This window comes from Vombatus ursinus, unplaced genomic scaffold (assembly GCF_900497805.2).
Source record: "Vombatus ursinus unplaced genomic scaffold, bare-nosed wombat genome assembly UNPS02014768.1, whole genome shotgun sequence".
In the NCBI taxonomy this organism is placed as follows: Eukaryota; Metazoa; Chordata; class Mammalia; order Diprotodontia; family Vombatidae; genus Vombatus; species Vombatus ursinus.
The window spans coordinates 11264420-11278330 of NW_020954546.1; the positions used below are offsets into that span (position 1 = coordinate 11264420).

General features: G+C 50.7%; 1 protein-coding gene across 2 annotated transcripts in view; it reads left to right on the top strand.

The window, feature by feature from the left end:
• The first annotated feature begins 466 nt into the window (after positions 1–466).
• Positions 467–13911, top strand: part of SH2B2 (SH2B adaptor protein 2) — a 36415-nt gene continuing 22970 nt past the window's right edge. For both annotated transcript variants that reach the window (XM_027862115.1, XM_027862117.1), the window contains exons 1-2: positions 467–1336; positions 9234–9335. In XM_027862115.1, the coding sequence (XP_027717916.1) occupies positions 497–1336; positions 9234–9335 (942 nt within the window). In that variant the 5' untranslated portion in view covers positions 467–496. The remainder of the gene's footprint in view (positions 1337–9233; positions 9336–13911) is intronic.

Here is a 13911-nt window from a genome sequence, read left to right on the forward strand (position 1 = left end):
CTCTCTCCTGGTCTCTCCTCATCTGGAAACTATGGGTTGGACCAATGTCTTCTAAGTTGACTTGAGTTTGAATCTGCCACTCACTGCCCATGTGACCTTGGGCAAGTCACCTTCCAGGCTTCACTTTTCTCATCTGAAAAATGAGAGGCCTGCACCTGATGCCCTTTTAGCCCCAGTTCAGCAAGCCTCTAATGCACCAGAGGGCAGGTGTCCAGAAATGCAAGGGGGTCAAAAGGGAAGGGAAGACACGGGGTCCAGATCCATCAGGAGAGATCAGTATCTAGGTGTGCCAAGGAGGTCTGGGCATCTAGATGTGCTGTTTGCTGGCTGTCCTCTTCCCTGAATGCTCTCTGCCTCCCCTGTCCCAATTCCTTAGCCCCTAAGAGGAGTAGTGGAGGGAATAAACATTTCCTACCTGCCTGCTGTGTGCCAGGCCCCCTGACTTGCCTCCTTCTCGCCCTCACAGCTGTCCGGAAGTTGGAATGGGATGTGAGCCATGAATGGTGATGCCCCTTGTCAGGACACCTCCTCCCAGGTCCCCGACTGGCGGGAGTTCTGCGAGCTGCACGCCCAGGCGGCTGCTGTGGACTTTGCCCAGAAATTCTGTCGGTTCCTCCAGGAGAACCCCCAGTACGACACGCCGGGAGCCGAGGCCTCCTTCTCCCACCACTTCGCCGCCAACTTCCTGGACGTCTTCAGCGTTGAGGTCAGCCGGGTCTTCGTCTCCGACTCGCCCACCAAGTACAACATCGTCCCCTTCGTGGGGCTCCAGCCCTGCCATATGCCCAATGCCCGAGGGCCACAGCCCTGCAGAGAGGAGACCTCGACCGAGCCCCTTGACAGCATGGACCCCACGGCCGCGGCACCCCCTGCCCGCTACCTGAGCCAGGCCCAGCAGGCTCAGGCCCACAAGGTCTCCTCCTACGGCCAATCCCGGAGCTCAGAGGACGTGTCTTTCCATGCCACGGCCAAGCCGCGGTTCAAGAAGGGCTTCTCGCTGCGCAACATGAGCCTGTGTGTGGTGGATGGCGTGAAGGAGATGTGGCACCGGAGGGCATCCCCTGAGCCCGAGGCAGGCCAACCATCGGGGCTTCGAGGGGGAGAGCCCCCGGCAGAGCCCCGGGAGAAGTGGGCCCACCGGTTGCGGCTGTCCCGGGGCCCGGCCTCCAAGGTGGAATTGGCAGACATCCAGCGAGAGGGGACGCTGCGCTACATGGTGGCCGATGACTCCGGCTGCGTGGGCGGCTCCCAGTGGCAGAAGTGTCGGCTGATGCTCCGGAAGGCTGTGAAGGTGGAGGGCGAGAGGTTCCTGTTAGAATTCTATGTCCCCCCCAAGGTGAGGGGGAAGCTTCGTGGGGGGAGGGGTCTGATCGTGAATGCTGTCTGAAAGTGCTGAGTTCCAATCCCAGTTCAGGCCCACCTGGGCCTTTCCCTTTGGACTTTGAGGACCTGGGTTCAGATCTGCCTCAGATGCTTGCGACCTTGGACAAATGACTCTCTCTCTCTGAGTCTCATTTTTATCTTGTATAAATAACAGGGTTGAAGTACATGTCTCTAAGGTCCCTTCTGGCTCTAAATCTTTGAGTCAAAGAACCTGGGTTTGAATCTTAGCTCCGCCACCTCTAGGATCCTGGATAAGTTAACTCCCTGGGTGCCATTTTCCTCAGCTGCAATGGTCTCTTTGCTTCCCTTCAGCTCCAGAGTTCTGGAGCCAGGAGGGGCTGGTGTCCAGCCATGCCAAGGGATTGAATGGGGTAGGGAAGCAGAAGGGTCCCAGATGAGTCAGGAAGGCTGGGGACAGGGACTGAGAGCTGTAGGGCTTGGCCCTCTTCGGACACAAGGTCCTTCTCCTCCACCACTCCCTGTGAAATAGAGAATTGTGTGCTTGGAAATAACAGCCTAATGAAAAATGACCAGCATGATGATCTCTGAGGTGCCTTCTAACCCTGGATCTGGGACCTTCCTATGTTCATGGTCGATCCCAACGAGGGCTTGGAGGGGTTTGATATCCACCAGGCACCCAAAACAAGACCATGCAGACAGAAGCTCCTTAGTGAAGAGAGGCAAAAGCTTTAGAGATGGAAGGGGGCCCAGAGACGGGTCTGAACTGCCCAGTGCCACACAGTGACAGGGACCGAGCTGGGCCTTTAGCACCCTGGGGTCTTCACTCCCAGGCTGGTGTTCTTGGCTCTGCCCTAATGTGCCTCTCTCTTGTTGACTGAATGGCTAAATGGCAGAAGAATGGCAGAAGGAAGGAAAACAGGAGGGAAGAAGAAAGAAAGGAAGGAAGGGGAGGGAGGGAAGGAATGGTGAAAGGAATGACTGAATGAAGGAAGGAATGACTTAATGAATGAATGACTAAATGAATGAATGAATGAATGAATGAGTGACTGAAGGAGTGAATGAATAAACAAATACTTTCTGGCTTCCTCTGCCCCCCCCCCCCAGCCCAATGTTCTCTGCCCCCTTCCCTAGGCAGCACTGGGTACCTAGAAAGAGCCAAGTCCCAGGGCCAGACATTATCAGGCAGACCCATCTGCAAGAGGGGTGGCATGAGGAGGGAACAATAATACACATTTTTAAAAACTCACTAAAGTGGTTTAGGATTTACTGTCCGTCCGTTGAGTTCACACAGGCCTTTGTTGAGCATGCTTCAGGGACAGGAGACGGAGAAGAAAAAGGTTCTGCCTGCAGGGATCCCACAGTCAGGGCAGGGAGACAAGAATCCACATAATGAGGCATACTTCTAAGAAGTGGGTGCGTGAAGATACAGGAGAAGCTGAGGGGGAGTGATTGGCATGGGGTGGGTTCAGGCAAGGAGGGCCGTTATGGACTGAGACTAAAAAGAAAGGCATGATGGAGAGGAATGAGGAGGGGGACACAGGCGAGCAGGCATTCTGGGTGAGCAAACCCAGGAAGGATGCTCAGCATCGATCCGATTGGGGCCACCTGTTAAGGCAAGAGGAGCCTCTTGCCACAGCCGGGAGAGCTGGGTGTTGTCAAACAAGGGAGGGATCAGATTGCTCTCTGTTCAGTCCTTTTCATCTTCCTAGCCTCTGTTCTCTAGAACAAGAGGAGCAGGATGAGAGGATGCAGCCTCTCAGGCGGAGTGAGGGCTGGAGGCCCAGCTGTGTGGGTGTGGTGGAGAGACTATGGAACAGCCCCTCAGGGGCACGTGCTCAGCTCATTAAGAACCTGGCATCAGGAGACCTGAGTGAGCAGTGTGGCTGTAACCCTTCCCAGCTAGATGACCCTAGATAAGTCATTTAACCTTTGGGACTCTTCGTAGGCTCCTCTGTAAAATGGGGGATATTTATACTACTCTACCACACGCTGGTGTTGTCAGGAGAACATCCGTGTCTTGTCTCCCTATCCTGACTGTGGCATCCCTGCAGACAGAAGCTGGTTCTTTTCCTCTTCCAGTCCCTCCCTTTGCTGGACAGAATACGACCTCACCCATGGAGGTATTTATACCCCAGAAATGTGTGTTCATGGCTGGCACCTTTTAAAATGAGAAGTCAGAGGGCTTCATCTCCCACCTTTGCCACTTAGTTCTTGTGTGACCATAGGCAGGTTGCTTCATAACTCCCTCAGCCTCAGTTTCCTCCTCTGTAAAATGAGGGGATCGGATGAGATGGTCTCCAAGGTTCCTTTTAGCTCTTCTTTTATTTTAAGTGGGTTTATAGGGACATATTTCTAGAGCTGGTAGGCCGTCTCATCCAACTGCCCATTTTACCAAGGAGGAAACTGAGGCTCAGGGAGGTATGGAGTGACTTGCCCACAGTCACCCAGGAAATAAATGGGATAGGACGTAGCAGAGGGATATGAGTACAAGTCTTCTGAATCTAGTCAGCCCTTTTTCCACCAGACCACACGTGCCCTCGGGAGACCAAGATTCATTGGTGCCAACCCACAATTCACATTTAATAACCATATTCCTCTCCTAGCTCCGGACTTTCATACGCCTTATGTGAGATGCTAGATGCATAGTAGATGGAAATATATTGTAGGCATGTCTTGGCTTTGCCCGAAATTCTCAGAGAGGAATTTCACCAGCATCTGAGCAGCAGCAGAAAGGGAATGAGTATACATCCTTTCATGGTGACTACCTTGGAGGAGACAATGTTGGTTTCATTTTGTAAGCTGTGATCTTTTTTATTATGAAACCAAACTGCTACTTTGTAGTCATCTTATGCATTAATCAAAATATCCATCGAGTGCCTACTGTGTGCCTAATGCCTCATACTAGCCAGTCCCTGCCTTCAAGAAGCTTGTAGTCTAGTTTGGAGAGACAAGATTTGTACATTGAAAAGTTTAACAATACCAGAGTCTGACTTTAAAAAACAATAACACGAGAGAAATATTCAGAGACTAAATGGTTCCATCAACAAATGCTCACTCACCCAGGGCAATGCCAGGTGGTGGGAAAGAAGACTGATTGGGAGTTAGAAGACAAATCCTGGCTCTACCCCTGAGTGACTGTGGGCAAGTCACTTAGTGCCTCAGTTTCCTCAGCTGTCAGATGAAGGGGGTCGGACTTAATGACCTTTGAGGTCTCAGCTTAAAATCTATGATCCTGTGATCCATTGCCTACTAAATATGTGCCAAGCACTGTCCTAGGTGCTGATGGTAAACAGACAAAAATAAGTGTTCCTGCCTTCAAGGAGCTTACCTTCTATCTAGAGGGAAATAACATGATCACAGGTATGTGCTAAATAAGGCAGCCAGGGGGCAGCTAGGTGGTGCAGTGGATAGAGCACTAGCCCTGAAGTCAGGAGGACCTGAGTTCAAATCCAGTCTCAGACCAAACACTTAACACTTCCTAGCTGTGTGACCCTGGGCAAGTCACTTAACCCCAATTGCCTAAAAATAAAAATAAAAAAAAATTAAATAAGGCAGCCAGGTGGGGTAATGGGGAGAGTGTTGAGCTGGGAGTCAGGAAGACCTGGGTTTGGTTCCCATCTGCCTTGAGTTACTTAACAGCTCTGTGACCCTGGGTAGGTCGTATGATCTCTCTCAGTCTTAGTTTCCTCATCTGTAAAATGGAAATAACGATGCCTATCTCATAAGGTTGTTGTGAGGATCATATCGCAATAATGAAGACAAAGTGCTTTGCAAAAGCACTATGTGAAGGTTAGCTATGATTACTATATCTATTAAATGTCCAATGGGTATTTGAGGATCAGAGATCAGAAAAGAGGATTTTGTTACCACTCGTTGTCACTACCCTGGGGCAGTCAGGGAAGGTATCACAGGGGGCTAGGGCTGCAGCCTGGCAAAGAGACCACAGTAGGACTTAGCCAAAGGAGAGGAGTGAGGAAGATACTTTAGTCAGAGAGAGGGCTGTGAGCAAAGACCTGGCAATGGGAAAGCAAACCCTGGGGTGTTTGGAGAGTGTAGGAGGGGACTGCTGGGTGAGGAGAGAGAAGGAGAAGAACAATTTGACTAGAGAAGAGGGTTTGTGTGGTGGAGTAAAGTATGGAGGAAGGGTTGGGGAGGTTCAGGTGAGGAATGGCTTCCAGTGGGCCAGGAAGTCAGGAAAGACTCACTGGGTGAGGGAGCAGATGCACGGGACGAGGAAAACAGGCAGAGGCCAACTGCCCAAGGGCCAGGGATATCTTTGCAGGCTCCCCAGCAGCAGAGCCTGGCCAAGCCAGAGTTCGGCACAGCCATGGCAGTAGACCTGGTTGGCCTTTCTCACCCAGCATCCCTGAATCAAAGCAACCAGGGTGGAGGTATAAGACTGTCCTGTCCTGCCCTTGTGATTCACTTTCCCTTTCAACGATCCTTCGATCCTTCAAATGTCAAAGTGTGGAAGGATCTTGGGTTCCACCACCTCATTTCCCATCTATGGAAACAAAGAGGGTTGATGACTGGCCCAGGGTCACACAGCCTGTTGGTCGCTGAATGGAACTAGAACCAAGCTCCTTGATTCTTTTCCTGGTCCCTTGCCATGACATGGCGCTGGCTTCCTTTCAGACAAAGGACAGCGCCCACCACTTCATACTTTAAGTGTTTAATCTTGACCTCTGGCCGGTAGCCCCTGTAGAGGGGGTGGCTGCTGCTGGTGCCTATCATCAAATCTTAGGTCTAAAGTCAGAAGGGACTTCAGGGGCCAATGAGGGACCAGCCTCTTGTTTTACAGCTAAGGAGATTGAGTCCCTAAAAGGTTTAGTGGCTTGTCCAAGGTCATACAAGTCCATCTAGTCCAAACCCATTATCTTACAGAGAAGGAAAACTGAGGCCCTGAAAGTTTAAGTCATTTGACCACAGTTCCATCGATAGTAAATAGCTAAGGCAGGATTTTAGCCCAGGTCCTCTGAGGCCAGAGAGACAGTGCTTGGCCCCTTGGACAATGCTCTTCAGGTACCTTCTCTGCCCCCTTCCCAGTGGAACCAGATATTTTCTCTCTCTCCCAAAGAAACAGTATTTGCAAAGGTGTCTTCTTAGGGTGGTGGAGGAGAGAGGAAGAAGGGAATAAGCATTTATATACCACCTCCTATGTACTGGGCTCGATGCTAAGCACTTTTTACAATATTATCTCATTTAATGATACAGACTGGGGGGAATGACGAGGAGATCCACACCACCCAGTGGTCAAGAGGCTTCATCTTTGTGATTCATTCTTGTAACCCAGTCGTATGTCCCCCAAGAAGCACGGCTGTCTCCTGCCTGCCTCCCCTGACTCCATGAGACAAATCCCCAAGCCACTGAACCCTCCCCCAAAGTGCATCCTCAGAGCAAGCATTCAGCTCCTCCACCCCCGACCTAAAGAAACGGGTCAAACCCAACATTGAACCCAGAGACAAAGGTGGATGACAGAACCTGGACCCTCTCTGTCGTGGGGAGGAGTCACAGCAGGCTCCATGCCTTGGGGGGGGGGGCACTGAGCAGGATCCAGGGAGGCAGTTGGCTGGGGACAAAGAGGTACCTTTGTCACCTGAGAGGAAAGGCCTCTCTTCTTCCTAAATTAGATCTGGAACCAGAGAGTTAGCTGTTCCTGCCTGTGGGGGAGAGAATCACAAGGCAAATGCTGGAGGCCCTTGACACCAACGCTCACCCTCTGTATGGGAATTTCCCATCTAGAGGAAAGTCCTGGGTTCCAATTTCACATCTCATGCTTCCTACCTGTGTAATGCAGGCAAGTTATTTAATCTCTGTGCCTGTGAAGAGAGGAGGTTGGAGCAGAATAGGGGCTCAGCTTGTCCTGGGTCCTGGGCCCCTTTGGCAGTGTCTGGCAAACCCCTACTCAGAATCCGATTGGTTGCCTCGTAATTATCATAATTGAAGGAAATGCTCAATGCAGTTAGAAGTTAGTGAAAAGACAGGTGGCAGTTTTTCCTGTTGAAGTTTATGGATCCCCTGAAATCTGTCCGTGGACCCCAGGACTGGTTGGCCATTGTGCTCCCTTTCTCCAGATTTCTGGATGGCCTCGTGGTCCTTCTTTTCAAGACTCCGTCACTGCCCTTTGTCCCACTTGTACCCTCACACACTGTAAGTGCTCAGATCTCAAGCAGTAGACAGCTGGCGTGTGTGTGTGTGTGTGTGTGTGTGTGTGTGTGTGTGTGTGTGTGTGTGTGCGCGCGCGCAAGCCTTTCTGATTTAGTGAGTGGAGATGGAGGATGGGGGGAAGGGGCTCACAACCATCTGTGCCTATGTTCCATTTGACCTTTGTGGACTTTTCTTTAGAAAAGAGCATTCTCTAGCCCCCTCTGGCCAGAGGAGCCTAGGACTTTCCTTAGGAAAGGACCAGAGCTGGGCCATCCTAGAGACAGAAGTCGGAGGGGGGTGAGGAAGGCCAGTATGCATCAGGCCCAGGGAGAATAACAGTCTAACTGTGTGTGTAGGAACCCCCTCCCCACCCCCCAGGTTCCCTTCTGTTTTCTGTTTCTTATACACACGCCTATGCATGCTATTTCCACTGTTAGAACGGAAGCTTCTTGAGGGCAGGGTCTGCTTTGCTTTCATCCTTGTATCTCCAGCATGTAACAGCGTGCCTGGCCTACGGTAGGTGCTCAATACATTCTTCTGGGCTGCCTGGTGCTCCTTAGGTGGACTCCAGCCCTTGCTGAACCGAAGTCAGGGAACTTGGTCACCCATGTTCCATCATCTCAATCCGTGCCTCAGATAGCGTCAGATTAAGGTGACACTCTGCCGGGGGAGGGAAAGGAAGAGTAGTCCCCTCCCTGGAGAACCAAGTGTCTATGGTTTCAGGCTGCTGCTGCCCCCATTCCTGAGAGAGGTCCCCAGAGTCTACCTTGGGTCATCTTTATTGGTGGATGGCGGCCCTAGCTGCTTCTAATTCCCACCCGCCCTGCCTGCCCACCAGCTACAAAGCCTTCTGGGAAAGCCAGCTCCCTCTGTCTCCCATGCCTGGGATTCCCAGCCAGAATGTCCAGTGGGTGGAGAAGGTGACCAGTGGTACAGCAGAGGGGCTAGACCTGGGGGCCTGGACCCAGACTTTCGTATATTGGCCAGCCCCTGCCGGAGATGTGTTTGAAGGAAGCAGGAGGGACTCCAGAGACAGAGCAGGGCTCTGGATGTAGAACAAAAGACATTAACTTTAATGTCTTCCATTGGGGCCCTGTTCCGTTTAATTAAAAGGCTGTAGTTATTGGGGACACAGGGGAAATTAGGAGTGTTCTGGTCTCTCTTTCTCCCCCAAGTCTTTCCATTAGAATTGTGGCAGCTGATGGCTTGAGGCCTGACCTATATGGTTTGAATAAGAGCATGAACAGCCTTGGGCTGGGTGCTCTGAAAATTGGAAGCCCTTGCCCTCAGGGAGCCTCTGGTCTAGTGAGAAGCAGCCGCTGTCCTCAAGGAGCCCTCAGTCCCGTGAGACACAGCCCTTCTGCAGGGAGCCTCTGCCCTGAGCCGGATTTAATCACAGCCCCTGCCCTTGGGGAACTCTGAATCCTATAGATCTATGTGTTCAGAGGAACGAGATGTGTGAAAATTGGAGAGAGGGTAATGGAGGTGGGAGTGATTGCAATGACTGAAGTCATGTGGGCATTAGCCTAGGTTGGGTCCCTAGAAGCCAGGTAGTGTTGGGCAAAGTTGTAAGGTGTACGGAGTTGTGGGTACAGGATAGGGTGTGTGTGTGTCTTTGTGTCTGTGTCTGTGTGTCTGTGTCTGTGTCTGTGTGTCCGTGTCTGTGTGTCTGTGTGTCTGTGCGCCTGGCAACCCAATGGTTGATGCGTCTGTCATCAGTAACTTCCTGTGTCCTTTCTCAGGCCTCCAAACCCAAGGTGAGCATCCCTCTCTCTGCAATCATCGAGGTCCGGACCACCATGCCCCTGGAGATGCCAGACAAAGACAACACTTTTGTGTTAAAGGTGAGGCCTGTGGGAGGGATGGAGGTGGAGGGGAGGTCAGGAGGGCACAGGGCAGGGCTTCCTGAGGCACTTTGCATTGTGCCGCACTGTCTCATTCATGACGAGCTGAGTCAAAGAACGTAGGTCCTAACCTGGGCCCATTCCTATGGAGCAGGCCCCAGCGCCTCTGAGATTCACTTTGTCCATCTGTGAAATGGGGAGAATTGTTTATAAAGGGCTTTGAGCTTGTGAGAAAGACATTTGGCAAGCCTCGACTAAGACGTCTTTCTAGGATGGAGGCCCGGGAGAGAGGGAGGTGTGGGGGCCCAGGGGCTGCGGGGGCCAGGCCTCGAATCCTCAGCTATTCCTCCTCATCGTTTGCCCAATACCTCTCTCGCCTCTTTCCCTTGTCCTTCCCCTAGGATATAATGGGGGAAAAGTTAAATTGCAAGATCCTTGAGGGTAGGGACAGTTTCATTTTTGTCTTTATATTCCCATTGCCTGGGACGCTGCCTGACATACAGTTGGTGTTTAATAAGTGTTGATTGATTGACAGGAAGTTCTTATAAAGCACAGAAATCGGAGCTCCAAAGCTGGAAGGGACCTCAGAGGCAGTCTAGTCCAACCTACCATTTTACAGAGGAGGAAACTGAGGCACAGAGTGGTTCAGTGACTTGCCCCCTACCAGGCACCTGAAGCTGGGCACAGCCTCTGCTAACCAGGCTCCCCCATCTGATACCAAAATCAAAGCTGGATATGGGTGTGGAGTGTGAGGGAGAGAGGGAAGAAAGGAAGGAAGGAGGGAGGGAGGGAAGGAAGGAGGGAAGGAAGGAAGGAAGGAAGGAAGGAGGGAGGGAGGGAGGGAAGGAAGGAAGGAAGGAAGGTAGGAAGGAGGGAGGAAGGGAGGAAAGGCAGGAAGGAAGGAGGGAGGGATGAAGAGAGGAAGGAAGGAGGGATGGCCAGGCGCTATGGTAATCACTAGAGATACAAAGAAAAAGCAAAAACAGTCCTTTGGGGGCAATCATTCATTCACTAAACAATCATCAAGCGCCTACTATGAGCCAGTCACTGTGTCAGGCTCTAGGAATCCAAAGACAAAAAGGAAACATTCTCTGCCCTCAGGGAGCTTACACTCTAAGCACCATGAATGTACATAAGTAAATATAAGATAGATATAAAATATTTCCCTATATTTTTATTTAAATTTTTAATTCTTTCAATCAGCAAGCATTTTCCTTCCCTTCTCCTCTCCATTGGGGAGGAAAAACAAAAATCTCGTAATGTGCGTAGTCAAGCCAAAGAGATTCCTACCTTGGCCAGGGCCGAGAATGTGTCTCTCGTTCTGCATCCTGGGCCCCTCTGTCAGGAGATGGGCAGCGTTTCCTCTCAGGTCCTCTGAAGTCATGGTTGCTCATGATCCAAGTCCAGAGTGTTTTCCTTTTAGGCATGGGCACCAGGAGCCAGTGGACTCAGGAAAGGCCTCTGAGGCAGATGCCACCTGGGCTATGCTTTGAAGGAAACTAAAGATTCTGAAAAGGGGAGGTGAAGAGAGAAGCCATTCCAGGCATGAGGGAGACTGCAAAAGCCAAGAGATGGAATGTTGGGTATGGGAAACAACAAGGATGTTGACTTGGCTGGACAGTAGAGCCTGTGGGAGGCATGATGTACAATAAAGCCTGGAAAGATTTTAAAATACCAACCAAGGGACCTAGTGTTTTATCTAAAAAGCAATTGGGAGGCGTGGGAATTTCTTGAACAAGGGAGCGGTGTGGTCAGATCAGGGCTTTAGGAATATTGCTTTGACGGCCACGTCAGAGGTGGATTGGAGAGGGAGACCGGCTAGGAAGTTGCTGGTCTGAAAGGCGATGAGAACTTGGACTAGGTTGGTGGCTGTGGGAGCACGAACAAGCCACGGATGCATGACATGTTGTGAAAGTGGAAGCAGCAACACTTGGCAACCTACTGGATGTAGGGGGTGACGGAGAGAGAGAAGGGAGTCGGGAGGATGGGGTTCAAGTTCCAGATCTGACATTAATGGCTCTGTAACCTCAGGTGCCTCACTCACCTATCTGAGCCTCGGTTGACTCATCTTTAAAATGGGGATAATGATGTTTTATAGAGCAGCTAGATGTGCAGGAAGACTTGAGTTCAAATCCAGCCTCAGACACTCACTGCCTGTGTGACCCGGGGCAAGTCGCTTAATCCTGTTTGCCTCAGTTTCCTCATCTGTAAAATGAGCTGGAGAAGGAAATGCCAAACCACTCCAGTTGCCACAAAAAAAAAAAAAAAAAAAAAACAAGGGGCAGCTAGGTGGCGCAGTAGATAGAACACTGGCCCTGGATTCAGGAGGACCTGAGTTCAAATCTGGCCTCAGACACATAACACTTACTAGTTGTGTGACCCTGGGCAAGTCATTTAACCCCATTGCCCAGCCAAAAAAAAAACAAAAACAAACAAACAAACAAACAAACAAACAAAAAACAAATGGATTCACAGACAGTCGTAACTAAAAAACAACTGAACAACAATGATAGCAGTTTGTACTGCCTTCCTCCCAGGGTCATCTTGTGGGTCGGACGAGATAGCAGAAAGGCCCTGCTACAGGAAGGCCAGGCATCACCATTATTCTCTGTGTGGTAGATCTTCCGTGTTCTCCCTTCTTTGGGATGGGGAGGATCAGATCTGAGAGCAGATGTGAAAATACTTTGGGGAAAACCAAAGCAGAAGATGCGGAGTGTTTTTCTGTTTCATGTGGATGATTCTGAGTATGTTTGGTATTCTAGCTACAGGACTGGCCTCGGAGAAAAGACCTGGGTTCAAATCCCACCTCTGACACTTGCTAGTTTTGTGACTCTGGGCAAGTCACTTGACCTTGCCTCAGTTTCCCCATCTGTTAATAGATTAAAAAAAAAAACCCCTAACTGTGAGATCTCTCCCAATTCTAAGCCTATAATCCTATGTCCTCTCTTGGCTTCAGTTTCTTCCTCCATAAAAATGAGAGGTATGGACTTGATGGTCAGCTCCAATGATCTGTAACCCCTTCCCTTTCCCAACAGAGGAGCCCCTCTGATGTGTCTCTGAGTTTCCTATGTTTACCAGTTTGGCTTTCTGAGTATTGTTACAAAAGTAACCTCCCCAAAAAAATTCTTAAGTAAAAATAAAAGTAAAACCCCCAAAACATTTAAATTTTAAAAATAAACTTTAAAAATTTGAACAAGCAGAAAAGGGTGGCAACTCTTACAGTTTCTGGGTTACACCCGCCACATGCCTGTCAGTGTTGTCAGTGAGGGCTGGGAGCAGGGTTGAGAGGGACTGGGGGAGTGCCGGAGAAGGCCCGTCATTTTTCAGTCGGTTTCACGATTGTGCCGCCCTTTGTGGGCATCAATGAGTTTGGTGCTTCTGAGAGCACAGGTCCACCCTTCTTTGTCCAGCAAAGCCTAAACCATCTGCTTTCTGGTCAGGGTGGGCCTGTGTTCACGCTGCCTGCCGAGCTCCCGGACAGAGCGTCCAGGGATTTAAGCCACTGATGGTTCCCCCCTGTAACTCAGGGCAAACAGGAAGAGCCGCCATAGTTGAGGGGAAGGCTCGTGGATAGATGGGATAGAGGGAAGACTGAAGGATAGATAGAGCATTTATTAAGTAGTTACTCTGTGCCCAGCACTATGCTAAGCACTGGGCTTATAAAGAGAAGCCTGCTAGCCAGTCACTGCCCTCAAGAAGATTACATTTTAAAGAAGACAACATATAAAGGGGCACAGGAAAGTGAGGGCTGGTGAGACCTGTGCATGTACAATAGCCACGCACTAGTGATGCCCTGCAAAGTCCTGAAACTGAGCAAGCCTAGGGAGGTCCTAGGAGCAGGGTCTAGTTTTCCACTGGGGAAGGGGTAGAGATGGCATGGCTGGAGACGTCCAGGTAGTTCAGCTGTGGAATCCTAGAATTTGGACTCAGGAGACCTGAGTTCAAATACCAGAGTCTGCCACTTATTACCTGTGTGACCTTAGACAAATCACCTCTCCAGGCCTCAGTTTCCCCACTTGTGAAGAGAGTGGGTTAGAGTAGATGACCCTAAGGTCCCTACCCATTCTCACACTATGGTCCCTCCAGGCCACCCCATCCTGGAACATCTGTTACCTCTGACAGGAAGTCAGTTTCCTCCCTGATCCCAGCGTCAGTAGTTAGCCCCAGAAAGGGCCAGAAAGGGCTTCTCAGAGTGAAAGCCACCTCGGTGAAAAAGGAGAAATAGTGTTTGCATCAGGCCTTGTGGCTGGGCTGTGCCACCCAATAATGAAACTTTAAATCCACCCCATCCCCATTTTAGGTTCTGTTCTGTTACAGTCCGTTCTCTGGGCCAGCCTCCATGGGTAAGGACGGCCGTTGTGAGTGCCCACTGATGGCCCCCCGTTCTAGTTCTTCCTCTCTCTGCTGGGATAGAGGGCAAGGGAAGTACGTATGTCCCTCCTCAGCAGTGTTTCCTGAGTGAGGAAGGATCCCTCCAACCACTGCTACCCTCTGAAGACTGTGCCAGTCTTTCCACCCGGATAACCATTGTCCGCATTTGCCTACTCCTTCAGCCTTGTCTGTGCCCTCCAATGGT